At 51.0% G+C, this 17,213-nt stretch overlaps 2 protein-coding genes across 2 annotated transcripts; one reads left to right on the top strand and one right to left on the bottom strand.

Moving 5' to 3' along the window:
* The first annotated feature begins 6,437 nt into the window (after positions 1 to 6,437).
* Positions 6,438 to 13,174, top strand: DND1 (DND microRNA-mediated repression inhibitor 1). The gene is made up of 5 exons (XM_058815522.1): positions 6,438 to 6,474; positions 10,155 to 10,272; positions 11,181 to 11,642; positions 12,192 to 12,589; positions 12,810 to 13,174. Exons 1-5 carry the CDS (start codon positions 6,463 to 6,465, stop codon positions 12,819 to 12,821), a joined length of 1,002 nt encoding a protein of 333 aa, XP_058671505.1. The 5' UTR covers positions 6,438 to 6,462; the 3' UTR covers positions 12,822 to 13,174.
* Positions 13,175 to 14,945: 1,771 nt separating this feature from the next.
* WDR55 (WD repeat domain 55) lies at positions 14,946 to 17,089 on the bottom strand. The gene is made up of 8 exons (XM_058815589.1): positions 17,069 to 17,089; positions 16,849 to 17,000; positions 16,664 to 16,764; positions 16,509 to 16,596; positions 16,182 to 16,361; positions 15,990 to 16,089; positions 15,727 to 15,896; positions 14,946 to 15,406 (listed from the first exon to the last, which is right to left on the bottom strand). The coding sequence occupies exons 1-8, from the start codon at positions 17,087 to 17,089 to the stop codon at positions 15,085 to 15,087; spliced, it is 1,134 nt and encodes a 377-aa protein (XP_058671572.1). The 3' UTR covers positions 14,946 to 15,084.
* Positions 17,090 to 17,213: the final 124 nt, after the last annotated feature.

Here is a 17,213-nt window from a genome sequence, read left to right as displayed (position 1 = left end):
TCCTCTTCTTTTTATGGAGAAATGAAATGCATCCCTCTTGTCCCCAGTCACTGAGGGCCTCCTAACCTCGTGCCTGCAATCTGCAGGTGCTGCACACCAGTGCATATATTTGAGATCAAACCTACAAGTTTTCACAGTAAGAGCTTTCCTTTTGAAATTCAGAGTCTGATTTAGAGTGGCTTTGTTTTTTCTGGAGAAATTCTGGTCAATGATGGCAGCATGGTGTTTAAAACTCCCTGAAATTAAATTGCTGTCAGAGCTGTTCTAAACAGAGTAGCATTTATCAAATACATGCTACAGCTGTGTTTTCTGGGTTCTTATTTGAAATTACCTGTGTGAATTATCTGAGGCATGTCCTGACAATATCACAGAAATATTATCACCTCTAGGACCGGGGATGAAACAGGACTGAATGAACGGGTGCCAAAGAAAGGAAAAGTTGCTTTGCTGGTGTATTGTGAGCAGTGGTAAAGGGGAGGTTACAAAACTCCACCTCAGACATCCCATCACAGCCCCTGATTTCACAGGGAGACAGGAAGAAGCCTGTGTTAAATTTCTAATTGTTTATTCTAAAATGTGTTTCATTACCTTCTAATCTGGTTTCCATCCCGAACCCAGTGTAGCAGATCTAATTGCAATTGTGTAACTCCTTATTTGTACTAATATGAAACTAATTAGTCTGGTCAAAATTTATGCTGGTGGTGCAATAGGAGAATTCCAGCATTGTTTATCCTGATGCTGAGGAAGGAGGAAAGCTGTTACCTCTGAATCTCCCAGGCTCAGAGCAGCTAACACAGAAATTCTAACACATGACTTTATTATTATTTGCTTGCATCCTGTGTGTGGCACTGTGTATATCATAGCTATGTGCAGATTTCATGCATTTCTTGCAAAACCCAGCTGCACACAAGCTTGAGCTCTGTCTTTCTCTACAACTCCTTTTGTAACATCATAAACACATCAGATGTGGTGCCCCAGTAAGGCTTGCTGAGGAAACACCACTTTGTATTTTCTATATTTGAATTTTCAGATATACTCCAGCAGTTGGCAATCTCATGAGATGGATTTTAAGCTCTTAGATTTTGGAAAGCTAAGGAACACTGACTTTACTGCTATTATCAGGTGCATATCTTTTTATTGAGACTTTTTTCCCTCTTTTTAAAGATCAAGGTGTTTCATAGGTATTTTATAGCCTGCAGTGACACAACTTTCACACAAAAAAATGTCTCCTCAGTAACAGCTGCCAATGATAAGTTCTTTCTGATGCAGAGATGGTGTGGTGATTGATGTTTGAAAATGTGAGACTCAAACCATTTCAGGCAACAGAGGGGGGAAATTCACACTGCCAACATTCTGCTGCCTTCAAAGAGCTGCAACATTTTCCATTTTCTCTCCGTCTTCTGTCCCTGCTTTAAGTGGAGTTCGAAACACTTTCAGAAGGGTTTATTTTTCTAGAATAACTCAGGTTAGTTGTCCATATCCTTAGAGCGAAACAAAAAGAAGTTCAAACCTTGGAAGAATTTTGTCTTCATGTTCATCTCCCTCCCAAAGCAAAGTGGACCTTTATGAAGTCGTTTTCTTTTGTCCTGCCCAAATTTGTTTTTAAAATTTGGGGGTAGATTCTGCAGTAGATTCTTCCTTTTACCCTGGAAATGTTTACCCTGGACAGCCTAGAGCTGCCCTTTTAACATGGCATGCCCAATGCCAGGCTGAATTACCGACCTGTAACTGTGAGAGACTGCAAAGTCAGCATTCATTTGGTGCTTTGCTGAGGCCAGGCCAAAGGGAAGGAGAGGATTTGGATGTGTGGTGGACAAACCTCTGATCATAAGAACAGCCCTGGGGCCGAGGGAGTTCAGATATTTTCTGAAATTTCAGATATTTTATTATTTTATCCACCCACCTCGGGAGGATGAGCACAACAAACTGCCCTTTGCTTAGCTCTGGGTTCAGAGCAGATAAGAGAGATAAGAGAAGCAGACCCTGTGAGGTGGGATAATGGTTTTCACCACCTCAGTGTCCTCCCTTCCACACATGGCTCAGGTGTGAGTTAAACTCTCCGTGGGGAAAATATCAGGATATTCACATTCACAATGAGGCCAATTTGAAAAAGCCATTTGTAGGAATGGAACTTTGAAGCTTCCTCCCCACACTGGTGACTGCCAGGGCAAGAGATGGACCCTGAATATGAGACTTTAATGGGAACAGCAGCTGAGGTAAATGCAACCAACCTACCTGCCTCTGCAAGGAGTGGCTTGAATAAAACTCTGTCTGAGACACTGGCTTCAAATCCAAGTTCACATGGAGCAAACAAAAAAAAAAAAAAGTGCTCTCTATAGGAACTCAATCCTCAGCAAAGATTTTTCTGGATGGAAAAAAATATGAATACTTGAAGAAGTCTTTTCCCTTGCCAGTGAATTGTGTTCCTCTGAGCAGGTGTCAAGCTGGAGTTTGGGCAATTCCAAAAGGCCTGAAATCCTAAAATACAGCCACTGCAGAGTGCAGCTGGACTCTATTCAGAAACCAAAGAGAATCAAATATCTACTAAAGTCCTGTAAAAAATAAGGCAAGTACTTAGAGATATTCTAGCAAGAGCAGTTTGCTCAGGAACATGTTTTATTCCTCTCTGTTTGAGTCATAAGTGACATAATGTGTCTCGTTTGTCCAGAAATGCTGCAAACAAATGCAGAGGACACTTAGGAGACTTCAACAGAGCTGTCTGCTCACGAAAGACTGAAAAAAAAATGCTTGCTAAGCCTGAGAAAGGGAAGTTGGAGATGAGGGAAGGAAAAAAAGGAGATAAACTTTGTGACACTAGCAGCCAGTTTTTCTCATGAGCTGTGAAGGGCTCTGCTAACCAGAAAAGCTGCTGCAAGCTTGAGAAGGAGGAATTGGGGACTGAAGAACTCTCCTGCAGCACTTGGGCTGCTCAGGGCAGCTCAGTTCACAGGGTCAGCTGTCCTGGGACACAGAGGGGGCCAAAAGGACACCTGGAAATGTCCTGGTTTGGACATGACCCTCCTGAACTAACAGACCTTCAGGTACAGAGCTCTGCCACGGAGCACACTGGGTTTGTACCTGAGCTCACCACTTTGATGGAGACATTGGAGCCTAAGGCAAAGATGAAGCACGTTAAAAACACACCCTTTTGTTACCATGATATTTTAAGAAAAATCTCTTTGCCAGGATTTCTTCTCCTGGGAAGATGAGAAGCCTCAGCTTCTCCATGTTTTGCTCCTCTGGAATGTGATTTGGAGAATTGTTTACCCAGCATGTGAAGTGGTTTTAATTAATGACTAAGCCCAGTCCAGCTGTGTCAGATTCTCTGAGACAGCTAAAGATATGATGATTATTGTAACTCAACCCATTTTGCTATTTCAATCAAATGAACTATTGACACCCATGAGCAGCTCTGATCCTGTTTCTAAGTGATCTCCTTTTATCCAGTCAGGCAGTTGTTTTATAACCTAAACAAAGCTACTTTGTAGCTTCAGTTCTATAGAAACTTGCAGAGTTTATACCGTAAACTGCTTGCCAGCCTTGGATTTTGGTCATTGTTGCAGTTGCAATGTTCCTGTCCATACACAAACTCAGAACTGGATTCCAATCCAATAGATTTCCAATTGTGTAAATATTTCAATAGCTTGCTGACAAGTAAGAAAAGCACTTGTGATTTTGCAATGCTGTGAAAAATAAAAAAAGTTTCTATAGCTTTTCCACTAACATATACTCATTTCAGACCTTCTCAGGAAAACATTTTGTCAGTACTGAAAGTTTTCAAGAGTGAATTTCACAGACCAGAAAATACACAGGTGACTGGGAGAAAAAAAAGCTGCTGCTAGCCAACATCATCTTGGGTATAGTTTTGGTTTTAATGTTAGTTTTGTTTTCAATCTTTATGTTCCTCTCTATGACTGGCTTAGAGTTTCCAAGGAGCTGAACTGTTGAACATCCTGTGCTGTTCAACTTTTCCTTGTTATGTTCAAAATAACATGAATAAGAGGCTTTTCTTTCTTATAAAGAAGCATTTTGCATATATTTTAAACTGTACACATGTATTGTACTATAAATGGATGTAAGACAATTATTTTTATCCTCTGGCTCGTTATGAAGGGGGGCCAGCACAGGCCAAAAGTCTTTGTCCATTGGAGAAGTCCTGCTCTGTCAGGGCTCTTCTCTGAGATGTGGATTAAAGTGGCAGCAGAGTAGGATCTCACCTTGATCACATAACACACCTTCCCATTCACATATTGAATACCTGCAACCACTGTTTTCCAGACAAATGGCAGAAGGTTAAAACGGATAAAAATATATTAATGTTCTTCTGTTTTATCTCCGTCCAATGAACAAAATTTGAGATTGTGTAGGAGAGAAGATTCAGTCTCACTTTGCCATCTAGTGGCAGCACCTTGGCTTGCTGAGATGTATCCCGGAAAAGCGAGCTGACGTTAGCTGGAGGTGGGAATGAGTTCCTAATTCTTTGGAAAAATCAGTCATTTTTCTACTCAAAATACTAAGAAGCCTAGTTACATTTTACAGCAGCACTGCACAAATAGCCACATTGCTAAAGTGAGTTTCCATTTGCAGGTACTTGGGTGAGCAGAGCCTATTTTAGCTGTGTTTCATCATTTTATGAACCTGGATCACTAGCAATTTTTTTTTTTCCTTGTGGATATGATTCATTAACTTCCCTTTCTACTTGCTCTTGGATTTTTACCAAGATAGTGGTATAGCCAAGCAGTTTATCTTCAGAAATATAAAGGACAACTCAAGGCAGACTGGCTGGACAAGCTACTTCTTCCTTCTTAAGGAGACAACCCAAAAACTTTTAAACATTTTTAAAATCATTACAATTTTGTATTCAATTTATATTTCTTTGTGCATGTCTGTATTTCAAGGTTTATAGTATTTTTTTTCCTTTTTCCACAATTTTGTGAGATATTGGTCATTATCTGGACCTGCAAGATCCTATTTGTGGCTTTATGGAATAAGTGAGTATAGCCTGGCAAGTGACAATGCTGTGGAGGGCTGGAATTGTTCTTTGGGGTCTGGAACAGTGGGGCTGCATCCCTGTGCCAGAAATGCTGAGCTGCCACAGCAGGAGGAACCAGAATTCTAGTTAATGGATCCACTGGGAAGCATTGGAGGTGAAATGACACTGGATGAGTGGTGTTTGTAGATAAAAATATGTAGGGTCTATTTTAGATCTGTTTAGAAGCAGTGGAAAGCAGAGATGTGGCCACTGTGGTTGTTATCTATAGTAAAGCAACAATATAAAAGCATAGGAATAACAGGTGAGAAAAAGTGTAAGAAAGAAAGTGGAGGGAAGGATAAGAGTGGAAAGATCTCATAACTGTGGATCAGTAACTAGACTTGACTGAAGGGACTTGATTGTTGCAATTTTGGCATCTGGTGGTCTGAGTGGCGCTCACAATCTTGATCCATCAGGGTGGGGGATAGGCCAAGGAACACCAGGGTCAGTGGGTAAATACAATTTAGGTTTAGATGGAACCTGTGGGTACCTGCCCTGGGGAGGGGAATTTTGCACTGAAGGGTCTTTGGTGGTTTATGACCCCTTTTAAGGTATGACCCTGCCTCTCACTTCAGCAAAGTTAAGCCAGTTATGTGACAGAAAGGACAAAAGCCTTCAGCCCCAAGTGGGTGAATGTTCCTCACTCTTCTTTGTGGCCAGGGGAGGACATTGGCACAAAAACAAACACCACGGTCTGTATGGCCTTCTCCCTAACCTGGCTCAACCCCCAGAGCCTCCGGTGCTGGGTGTGCACCCCTCTGGCTCGAGCAGATCAGGTTTCACCACCACGGCCCCAGAAGGTCTGGTCCTCACCCCGGAGCTGGTACAGCAGAGCACGGGGTGCCTCCAAAACGGAGCCAAGAACTAAGAACAGCTCAGACTCTCTCACACAGATGCACTTCGTAACACAGTGGAGATTTAGGCTAATGTACTCTCCGGGGCATCGTTTGAAGGATTTCTTTCAGTAGATGTTTCTGAACCCCCCAAAATTCGCCTTTGTGAGCAGGTATTGGAACAAGCAGCAAGAAGTACGAATAGGTTCAAACCCGGCCGTTGTTATCTGAGGCCTAATGACACTGAATGACACTGATGATTGGACTGGGTGGTCTTGAAGGTCTCTTCTAACCCTGACGCTTCTGTTAGGAGAGTTTGGTGGTGCTGCTGCACCTCTTACAGCAGGAGAGTTTGGTGGTGCTGCTGCACCTCTTACAGCAACTCCTTGCCTTCCCTTGTGCACAAGTGAACAAGTACACGAGGGAAAGGCAAAACAGGGCAAGGCAGAGCAGGGCGCGACCCCCGCGGGTGCTGCCGGGGTCCATCCGGGGAGGGGCGGCGCGGTGCGGGGGCGGCGCTGCCTCCCTTCCTACCCCGGCCCGGACCGCACCGCAGGAGCGGCCAGAACGGCGGGAAAGCACGGGAGGAGCGGCGGGATGGACGAGAAGGTGAGCGCTGCCGGGGCGGCAGGGAGCGAGCTCGGCGGGGATCCGAGCCCCGGCCCCGGCTGGGAGCTGGTCCCGGCCCCGGCCCCGGCTGGGAGCGCAGGCAGGGCTGCTCCCGACCCCAGCCCCAGAGCGGAGCCGCCGCGCCCGGGGTCAGCCCCGTCAGCTCCGGGGCTGTGCCAGCAGAGCCCGTCCCGCCTCCCCACACAGCCCGGGCACCCTCGGGCCGGTTCCCTGAGCTGGGATCCGCCGCGGGACCGGGCCACGAGGCTCCGAGGACGGAACGCGGCTGGGTTTATCCCGCTCTGAGCACGTGTTCCCCCAGTGGGGATTCCCACCCGCGTCCGAAGTTGGTTTTTATTCTTCATAAAAGGTGAAATCCCTTGGAGGTGGAGAGGTGCCACCACCTCGTGGCATTCACTATTAGCTGGTGATCTTTTATCATTGTTTATCGCTATTTATCACTATTTGCTGGTGATCTTTTATCTCCATCCTTTCCCGTTGAGGTATCCGAAAAGGGCCAGTTCCTAATGCTGATAAGGAAGGTCGAAACGGATGTTTTCAATTCGTATAAATCACTTGTCACTGAGTTTATTTTGTTTGCTAGGACAGCCACGGTGCTCAATGCACCCAGCTCTGTCCCCACGACAGCTCCTACCCCGATGGGTTTGGAGGATCGGGATCCGGCCATGCCCCCGTGCCGACCACATGGCAGGTTTAATTGCAGAGATATTAACCTCCATTGATAATTCCGCTGCTTTGAGGACCATGAAGGATTAAATAGGACTTGTTTTGGCTGGTGTATTTGACGGCATAGCGCCCAATTTTAGAAATTTGTGGAGATCAGATTTCCCAGGAGCCTGAGAGGTGGTGGAATGCATTGTGAGGTTTAAATTCGTTTTTGTTGTGGCAGTATGCATTACTCACTTACAGCTGTGGATACATATCTCCACCAAAACTTCCCTTTCATATTTTGTGTCAGTATTGGAAGCTGAGTAAATAAATTTCTCCCTTTTTGGCTGAAAGTTGTGCTTCACATATTACGGTGTATTTCCCTCTGCCAAATTCATGTTATTCGGCTGAGCTCCTAAATTCGTACAATTATCAAGGCTCATTGTACAAATTTAGGAGAATCATTAGAATTGCTAATTATTCATTAGCAATGATCATCGACATGCATTCAGGCTTAGGCATGGTTACAGCCATTAGCACAGTGACCATTACAGATGGAGAAAGTGAAGGTTTCCATCCGGGGGCTCAGGTTTGGTGATTTGTGTGCTCAGTCTGGTTCATTCTGGTGCTGATTCCTTCTGTGAGGAGAATAAGCGTTCCTTCAATGGATAACTTGATTTTCAGTGGAGACATGCTGGCATCATTTCCAGTATCATTTTCTGAAAAAGTAAAATAATACAAGTCTCGTCGGGGTTTGCCCGGACAGGTTATTATCCCGTTAAAAACAGGGAAAAGCCACGGTGCACTAATTGTTTTGTACTTTTTGGAGACACTGCTATCCATAGATTCCCAAGTGAGTGTGCCCCGAGGTTTAGTTAGTCTCAGGCATTGTTCTGTGCTACTTTTACCGTAACACTTTGTCCTGATCGATTGTAAAGCTGTCAGATTCCCCTTGAATGGAAGGTGGAGCACCTCATTAAGGTTTGCATAAAATGCACACTGAGGTCACAGCGATTATTTACCTTGAGTTTTTCCCTCAGCCTTGTGTGGCTTCAGGCTCTTTTCCAATAGGCCATTAACCCATTCTGTGCTTCCATTTGACTGGGGTAATATGGGCTATGAAAAACCCATTGAATTCTGCCTTTTTGGCCCATTGTACCACTCGGAAAATGTGAGCTCGTTTCACTGCTCAGACTAGAGATAAAAGTCCCTTTTCCCATTTAGAACATCTGTGTTCTGCCTCCTGAAATGCAGTCCAGCTAAGCAGTGAAGATGTTCAAGAACATGTAATCACAGAATGATTCTATGCAGGTGCTTTTATTGAAGAGCTCTGGGTGTCAGGGGTACAAACCCAAATCTGACTCCAATATGGGTTCGGGATGAACACGTTTTTATACCCTTATCGTTATATAGCTACATATTAATTATTACACTTATATTGTTCTATTGTATACATTGATTTCATCCAAGCGTGGATTTTGCAATTTCCATCAACCCCCCCAAACATCGTTTCTCATGATTCTTGTTATGATTAAGCAATAATTATATCCAATTACCAAACAATCATCGCATCTAACAATCATGCAATTTATCATAGTCATCAAATGATTATACAGGTGCAGCCTAACATTTTCCCAGGGCTTACCAGGCCTATCCCTCCTTTCCAACTCCCCTGAATATTCCATGATTTTGGAAACATTTTATCCCTATACTATCACAGGTACCCTTGGTCAGTGCCAGTTTGAAGCAAGTTACCTTTAGGTGCCATGCTGGGAAAAGCCCCATCCTGCTGTGACAGGATTGTGGGGTGTACTGCTCCTGTTGGAAATCATACAGCTTTTACATTTTCTTGCTAACTTTAGTCAGGAGTTTCTTTCACCTTTGCCCCAGGGGAGGATAATTGCAATTTTTGGAATTCTTGAAAATAACACTTTATTAGATAATTCTTTCCACCTCTGTTTTCTCAATGGACGAACTGTAATCCTAGTTCTTGGGAATGGTCAATTAGTCTGACATTACATTTAGAATTCTTGGTATCACCATGAAAATTACTCCATCCCACGTCTCACCCATATTACTGAGTTGTGGGATGGAGTGAATTTCGTGGTGATACCAGAAATGCATGCAGTTAGTGTTCCACAGGTGGGCATTTCCCTGTGTTATAAAATTTCAGTAGCACACCTGGATAATTGTTCATTAAAAGCTGTGTCTTTTGTAATTTCATCTCGTTTTGTAACAAGGCCAAGGATTTGGCCCATCTTCAGGAGATGCAGTTAATTTTCTAATCTAAATGCAATGTCAGGAGCACTTGGAGCCCGTGTAAGCATTAGCTAAACTTTTTCCTCCAACTTTTGTTTTCCTTTCTGTCCTCCTGTAACTGTCTCTGCAGCTGTTCTATTTTCAAGGACCGTAATAATAACTCAGCTGCATTCCAGTTCAGTGGTCAGTTCTTGTTTCTCTTTAATATTATATCTTCTGTGCTGGCAGGCAACCTTCCACCAGCCCAGGTTGCTCCAAGGCCCATCCAACCTGGCCTTGAACACTTCCAGGGATGGGGCAGCCACAGCTTCTCTGGGCAACCTGTGCCAGGGCCTCACCACCTTCACAGGGATGATTTTCTTCCCAATATTCAATGTAACCCAGTGTCTTTCCCTTTAAAGCTGTCATGATGGAGTGGGTCACCTTGGCTCTGTGCTCCAGCTCCCTCTTGCAGCACCAGGCAACTGGTCCCTGTGTTTTGGCTTTCCAAGCCCTTGCAGAGCTGTAGGAAACTCGTTTTTGGGCTCTAACAGAGTTGCTGGGCTTTGTGTCAGGTGGAGCAGGCTTGGACAGTCCTTGGGATGGGAGTGTTGGGAGGCTCCTCAGGTTCCCTGAGAGCAGAGGAGTTTGTTTGCCCCTCCAAGTGCTGGCCAGCACTGGATCTTGTGGTTCCCTCATGGGGTTTGGATGCTCCCACCTGGGAGGCTGAAAGCTCTTTGCTCACAAATCACCAGCACCATCTCTTCCTTCAGACATGGAAGAACAAAATCAACGAGGCCAACAAGATGGCCCTGCTGGCCTGGGAGAAGGAGACAGGCATCAAGCTGGTGCAGATCAATGGGCAGAGGCGCTACGGGGGCCCTCCCCCAGGTACGGCAGAGTGGGGCCGGGAGGGGACTCACCCTTGTTAAAAATAGGCTAGAAACTGCTGTAAAATAGTTGATAATTGTTAAGCATCTACTATAGTTTGGTTATGGTAAAAGGAGTTAAAGAGTAGTTATAAGAAAAACGGTACTCAAGATACCATAACACCCCTCAGTAAAGTGCATCACAAGCCAGCCTGGACACAACTGTAATGGCCAATCACACACCTTAAACCTTCGTGCTAATGAAGGATCCCAATAGAAACCAATCCAAAGGGACAAAAAACAGGATTAAAAAGGGGCTTCTGACCCAGGGAAGGAGGGTGCTGCTGAACCTGTGTCACACACACACACATTTTATGAAAAATCCTTTCCTTAGGATTTTTCCTCCTGAGAAGCTGAGAAGCGTCAGAAACAAAATGTAAACAATGGTTATCTGCTGCTGTGGAATGCAACAGGTAAATCTGTAATTGGTGTCATGTGGTTGTTTCTAATTAATGGCCAATCACAGTCAGCTGGCTTGGACTCTCTGTCCGAGATACAAGCCTTCGTTATCATTCCTTCTTTTCTATTCTTAGCCAGCCTTCTGATGAAATCCTTTCTTCTATTCTTTTAGTATATTTTCAATATTTTATATATATCATAAAATAATAGATCAAGCCTTCTGAAACATGGAGTCAGGATGAGGGAAGAGACAAGGATCTAAGACCCCTGTGAATACGATCACATACCTGAAACATCAGGGCCATTGCTGCCAGCACTGCAGCATCCTCAAGGGAATGCTCCTGCTTTACCCATGGGCCCCCACGCTTTAGGCCTTTACTTTTTATTATAATAAATGCTGAAATCACTGTAGTACTGGGAGCGTGGTCCCGTTTTTACAGCTACGGTCACAGTGTCCCCATGTCCCCGCAGGCTGGGTGGGCGGCCCGCCGCCGGCCGGCACCGAGGTGTACATCGCCAGGCTGCCGCAGGACATCTACGAGGACACGCTGCTGCCGCTGTTCGGGAGCGTGGGGCGGCTCTACGAGTTCCGCCTGATGATGACGTTCAGCGGGATGAACCGCGGCTTCGCCTACGCCCGCTACGCGTCCCGGCAGGACGCGCGCAGCGCCATCGCCACCTTCCACCGCTTCCAGCTGCGCCGCGGCTGCGCCATCGTCGTCTGCTGGAGCACGCAGAAGCGCGAGCTGCTCGTCAGCGGCCTGGGCGCCTCAGTGAGCCAGCGGGAGCTGGAGGCCACGCTGCAGAGGGTCACCGAGGGCATCTGTAGTGTCACCCTGCACGCCAGCCCCTCCCAGAAACAGGCCAAGCTCGCAGTGCTGAAGTACAGGTCGCACCAGGCTGCTGCCCTGGCCAAGAAAACTCTGATGGAAGGTGAGTGGTGCTCAGGGATGCTGGTTGGGCTGGGTTTCCCACTCCTAGATTTGGCTGCAAGGTGACTTCAGCCTTGACACACCCTGTGCTCTCTCCCTGTGTCCTGTGGGATGCCAGCTGCCCATGGTGCAATTGATTTTCAGCAGTCCTGGTGGTGGGGTGAAGGGGCTGCTCAGAGCAGGAGCATCACCAGGTCAGGGCACCCAGAACATTAACCAAGTCATTAAACCTTTCCAGTGGAGCTGCCCAGCCCCTCAGTGTCCCTTAAACACTCCTGATAGAGCTGCTCAGTCCCTCTGAGCCCTGTCCCATGGCTGCAATGCCCTGATGGGACACACTTCCCAAACATCCAACCAGCACCTCCGAAGTCTTGGTTTGTACCCATTCCTGCCCCAGCTGAGGAGCATTTGGCTTTGAAAGCTGTTCACCTTGACTCTAAAATCAAGCTGCCCCTAAAATCCTGGAGAGGGATGGGATGGGATGGGACAGGATGGGACGGGATGGGACGGGATGATGCTGGAGGGTAGGTGAGCATCTCCTGTCTCCTAGGGACCCTGAGGCTTGGGAAAGCAAAGATGATGGTGGAATGGCTGAATCCCCAGCTGAAGCAGAAGCTGCAGCTCTGTGAGGAGGAGCCACCATCCAGCTGGGTGCAGGGAGGTGAGAGCCCAGCAGTGCCCCCGCCTCTGTCGCTGCAGAACGTGCTGGACTGCCTGAACACGCTGTGCTGGAAGCATCACCTGAGGACACCCCTGATCAGGACCAAGTGTGTCCAGGTGAACCCCAACGGGTGGCAGCGCTTCTGGTACCAGGTGGCCATCCCAGGGTCCCACGTGCCTGTCAGTGGCTTCATGTGGATCTCACCAGACAGGCAGGGCCAGAGCGAGCATGAGAAGGCCGAGGTGGTGGCAGCCCTGCACCTTTTGCAGGTGTTGGCTGAGTCCTTGGTGAGTCCTTGCACGGCCTTTCCCAAAGTCCTGAAGGGTCCCCTGGGAGGGCGGAGGTGTGGCACTTCTGGGCAGGGTGGGATGGGGCAGGGAGGGACCCAGGCTGGCTGGCAGGGCTGAACACTGTCAGCTCTGAGCTGAGGATCTCTGGTTTAAGCACGGGATGCAAGAGGGGGTTTGGGGCTTAGGGCAGAGCCTGACCTTTCTCTCTCCCCTGCAGGGTGCCAGCTGAAGTAGCAGCTGCTCTACCACAGCCACGACTGAGCCCCAGCCCTGCTGGGCTCCTGGCCCTGTTCCAGCATTCCTTGGAGTTGTTTGCATCAGTTTTGAGAGCTGGCTCTGGAGGATAAGGGCTGCTGTCCTGTTCCACGGCAGCCACCACGTCCCCGGGCAGCCCTCGAGTTGGTTCTAGTTTTGGGTTGTTGGTTTTCCTGTTGCCAAGTTTGGTTCTGTTAAGCTGGTTGGTGTGGTGTTGGAGGGCAGATCCTGGAGAAGCAGCAGCAGCTCTTGGAGGGGCTGTGCCAGGCCTGGATGCCAGTGTGATGGAGGGAATTCCTCCACTGGCATTCCTGAGGAGCAGCCTCAGGGGAGAACAAGGCCAGCACAGAGAGTGTCCCAGGGGTCACAGATGTTCTGTGAGCTGGTGGAGCTGCTGTGTGGGGAGAGGAGTGCCCTTAACCTGTTTGCATAGTGAGGAAGCAGCTGTGGAGTTGGCAGCTGTCCATGAATGATTCCTCAGCAGTGGCACATCTGGCCACGTGCTGTTCTTTTGGCATTAAAGAGTTCTGGAGAGCACCAGCTCAGTCATGTCATCTTTTCCTCCTGCAGCCTCAGCTCCCTGCCTGTCCACTGCATCTCAGTGCTCTCCCCACACCAGGAAAGGGACAGGGTGGGATCTGGAGCCTTCAGAGCCTGGTGGGCCCATTGTGTGGGAAGCAGCATTCCCTATCACCTTGATCTTTGTTGTCTTCGACTCACTGGGCTCTTTCTCACCAGCTTTTGATACTCCTCAGGCTCCTCCAAGTACCTCCTGATGTCCTCCATGTTGTTTTGTGGTCCTCTGGGATATCTGGGAGCACGTTGTTGGAGGTTTTTCCTTTTGTTTTTCTCTGTCTTAGGGAATTTCCCCCCGTTTTTGTTGCTAAGGAGTAATAACCATTCCAAGGGAGGTTCCTGCCTTCCTTAGCAGACACCTACCTTTCAAACCAGGACACCCCTCTATGCTCTCCAGGGACTTCGGGTTTCAGTTTTGTTGATTGCTCACCCCCAGCTCCAGGAATGAACCCCTGGGGGCTGCAGCTGGTGCTCCAAGGGCTCCCAGGCAGTGCTGGGAATCCACTGGAGGATGTGAGCCACAGCCAGGAGTAGAAATGCTGGAACTGCACCAGATCCTCCCCATTCCCCAGCAGGTGCAGGCCATGGCTGGCACTGTTCCAGGCCCTGCTGCCCACTCTGCCCATCCCAGGGAGGGATCCCTGTCCCTCTCCCTGTCCCTGCTCATGGCACTCTGTGACCCACCAAGTCCCTTTGGCAGCACCCAAGTCCCATCCCTCTTCTTTTGGAGATCCCCAGGATCCTTCAAGAGCCTTGGGATGCACTCTTTAGGTTATTCCTTGCACTCCCTGGAAGTCTGTCTGTCCCTCCTGGGCACACCAGGACTCCTTGCCTTATGAGGATGAACCACCAGCACAGGGAGCTGGGAAGTGAAAGGCACTGAGTTTATTTCTAACAGAGCTAAAGTCTTAATTAATTAATTAACAAAGGGTAATTGACCTGCTGGGACAGGGATCCTTCAGAGCCTGGTGGGCCCAAGCCTGGGAGGCTCTGGCCTCCCCCCCATCCCAAAACAACCTAAAGGACCCCCAAACTCATCCACAAACCCCAGCATTACGCCCTCCCCTGCATCCCTCACCACAGACCCCAACCCTGTCCCCCCATAGCTCAGAGTCCCCCTCTCATCGACCAGAGCCCCCCAGCCTTGTTCCCCCATACCTGAGTGTCCTCCCCCCCATCCACAGAGCCCGCCAGCCCTGTTCCCCACCTCAGGGCCCCTCCCCATCCCTCACGGACCCGTCACGGACCCTTCCCAGTCCCTCTGGCCCCAGCCGTGTGCCCCCACCCCCAAAGGCCTCCTCTGCTCCAGGACCCTCAGCCGCCCATCCCCAGCCTGTCCCCCCCATCCTGGGGCCAGCTTCGGCTCCTCCCGCGGGGCCCCCTGCCCCCCATAACCGCTGTCCCCTGCGAGACCCCCGCTGCCCCTTTAAGACCGCGCCTACAGCCCAGCTTGAGTGGCAGCCATAGGAGCCAATCAGAACGCCAGCGTCCTGCCCACCGACGGTGGCAGCAATCCGGCGAGGCCACGCCCCGTAGGCGGGCACTCCCAGGGGCTGCGGCTCTGATTGGCCGCGCCCCGCGAGAAGGACGGGCACAGCCCGCCTCCGCGCCAGGCGGGGCGGCAGCGCTGAGGGGGAGGCGCCCCGGCCCCGGGCGGCCGCTCAGTCGCTGTCGCTGTCGCTGCTGTCACCGCCCTCCGCCGCCTCCGGCTCGGCCTCGTCCCGCAGGTCAGCGAAGAAATCCTCCCCGCTGCCCAGCGCCTTGCTGCTGAGGGCGCGCAGCGGCCCGCCCTTCTTCTTCTTCCGCCGGTAATCATCGACCACCATGGAGCCGAGCGCCGACACGTCCCAGAACTTCACCTTCTGGTCGTGGCCGCTGCTGGCCAGGAGCTTCCCGTCCGCCGCCACGGCCAGCTGCTCGATGGGCTCGCCCAGGTGCTGCCCCACGCAGCCCAGCACGCGGTTCGGCAGCACGTTCACCGCCCTGGGCACGGCACGGGGCACTGAGGGCCCTGCAGCGCCCGGGGACGCCGCCTGCCCGCCTGTCCTGTGAGCTGGGCAAGGCTGATCCCGTCCGACACCCTCCTCCTTACACCCCAGCCCATCCCACACCTCTCCTTCCACATCCCCTCCCATCCCATCCTCCACAATTCCCTGTCACCCCATCTCCAGCCCATCTCCCCCTTCCTATCCCACCACCCTCCACTCTCTCTTCCATCTCACCCCCCACACTCCCTCCCGATCCCACGCCCTCTCCATTCCCCATCCCACAGCTCCCCATCCCTCCCCAGTTCTCCCCCTGACCTGATGACTCCGTCCAGGGACCCCACGCACACGATGCTGTCCGTGATGGGCACCATGCAGTCAATGGTCTCTGCCCTGAGCGCAAAGCGGTCGCTGGCAGCCCCGAAGCCGTCCCAGTTGAAGAGGTAGATGGTGCCTTCGCTGGAGCCACACGCCACCTTCCTCCCCCTCTAGGCAAAAGGGAGGGCAGTGAGGCAGAGGCAGAACAACAGCGAGGACAGGGAGCTGTGGGATGCTGCTCCATGCTGGGGAGCAGTGCCAACCTTCATCAGCACCACAGAGGTCAGGTCACCGTTCTGCGGCTCCGAGAGCAGCTCAAAGCGCCGTCTTTTCACGTTGAAGACACCCAAGGTGCCATCACCACTGTGGGACGTGGAAAGGACACGCTGTGAGCACAGGACATGGCACAGGGCACTCCTGCCATGGAGCCCGACCCCACTAAGCCCCTCCGGTACCTGGCTGTCAGCAGGATCTTCCCGTTGCCATCCACAGCCATGGCACTGATGTACTCCTCCTGCTGCCGTGCCTCCAGGATGGCGCTGCCCCTGCGCAGGTCCCACACCTTCACTGCCCCGCCGTCGTCGCCCGTGGCGAAGATGTGGTTGTCGATGGGCAGCACGCAGTTGAGAGCTGCTCTGCAGAGACCCCGGCCCACGGTCACGGCTCCCGGGGCAGCGCTGCGGGCTCTCCCTACGGCCCGGGGCTGCGTGGCCGTGCCGCGGGACGGAAGGGGACTATGGGACAATGCCCCACCGTTGTGCCCGGACTGAGCACGGACTTACTCGTGGGCCTTGGGGAAGCGCGTTTCCAGCCGTCCCTCCTCCGTTGTCAGAATGTGGATGGACTTATCCTTGGACACAGTGAAAAGCTCTGGAGAGCCGCGTTAGTGCCCCCCGCCCGGCGGCCCCCGGTGCCGCCCCACAGTCCCCGCACTCACTCTGCCCGTCCTGGGAGAACACCGCGTCCCGGCACGACTTGAGGTGATGTCCCGAGGACCAGAGCTGCCGGTTCTCCCCCTCGGTGCAGGAGTACGAGTACCTGCCGGCACGGGAGTGCTCGCCGGGACCCGCGGCAGCCGGGGAGCCCCGCTCAGCGTGTCCCAGCCCCGGCCCCTGCACTCACAGGTACACATCGCCGTCCACGTCCCCCGCGGCCAGCAGCGGCCGCTCCGGGTGCAGCGCGATGGCGTTGGCCGTGGCCTCCAGACAGATGTCCTCGGGCGTGTCCCGCACCCGCGGCTCCCGCGCCGCCGGCTCCGGCGACTCCTGGGGCTCCTGGGGACAGCGGGGCCGTGGGACCGGGCCCGGGGCCTCCGGGCTCCCGCAGCCCCACGCGTGCTCACCTCCTCCATGGCGGCCGCCATAGCGCCCTGCTCATTTGCATGGCCACGCCTTTCCTCATTTACATATACCCGCCCCTTGTTTACATGGCACCGCCCGCCCGCGCCTCTCTGCGCTGCGTGACCGGCCCCGCCTCGGGGCTCCACC

The sequence above is a fragment of the Ammospiza caudacuta genome, chromosome 16, assembly GCF_027887145.1.
Source record: "Ammospiza caudacuta isolate bAmmCau1 chromosome 16, bAmmCau1.pri, whole genome shotgun sequence".
NCBI lineage: Eukaryota > Metazoa > Chordata > Aves > Passeriformes > Passerellidae > Ammospiza > Ammospiza caudacuta.
Note: the sequence above shows the minus strand (reverse complement) of the source record. Positions and strands in the feature narration are given on the sequence as shown.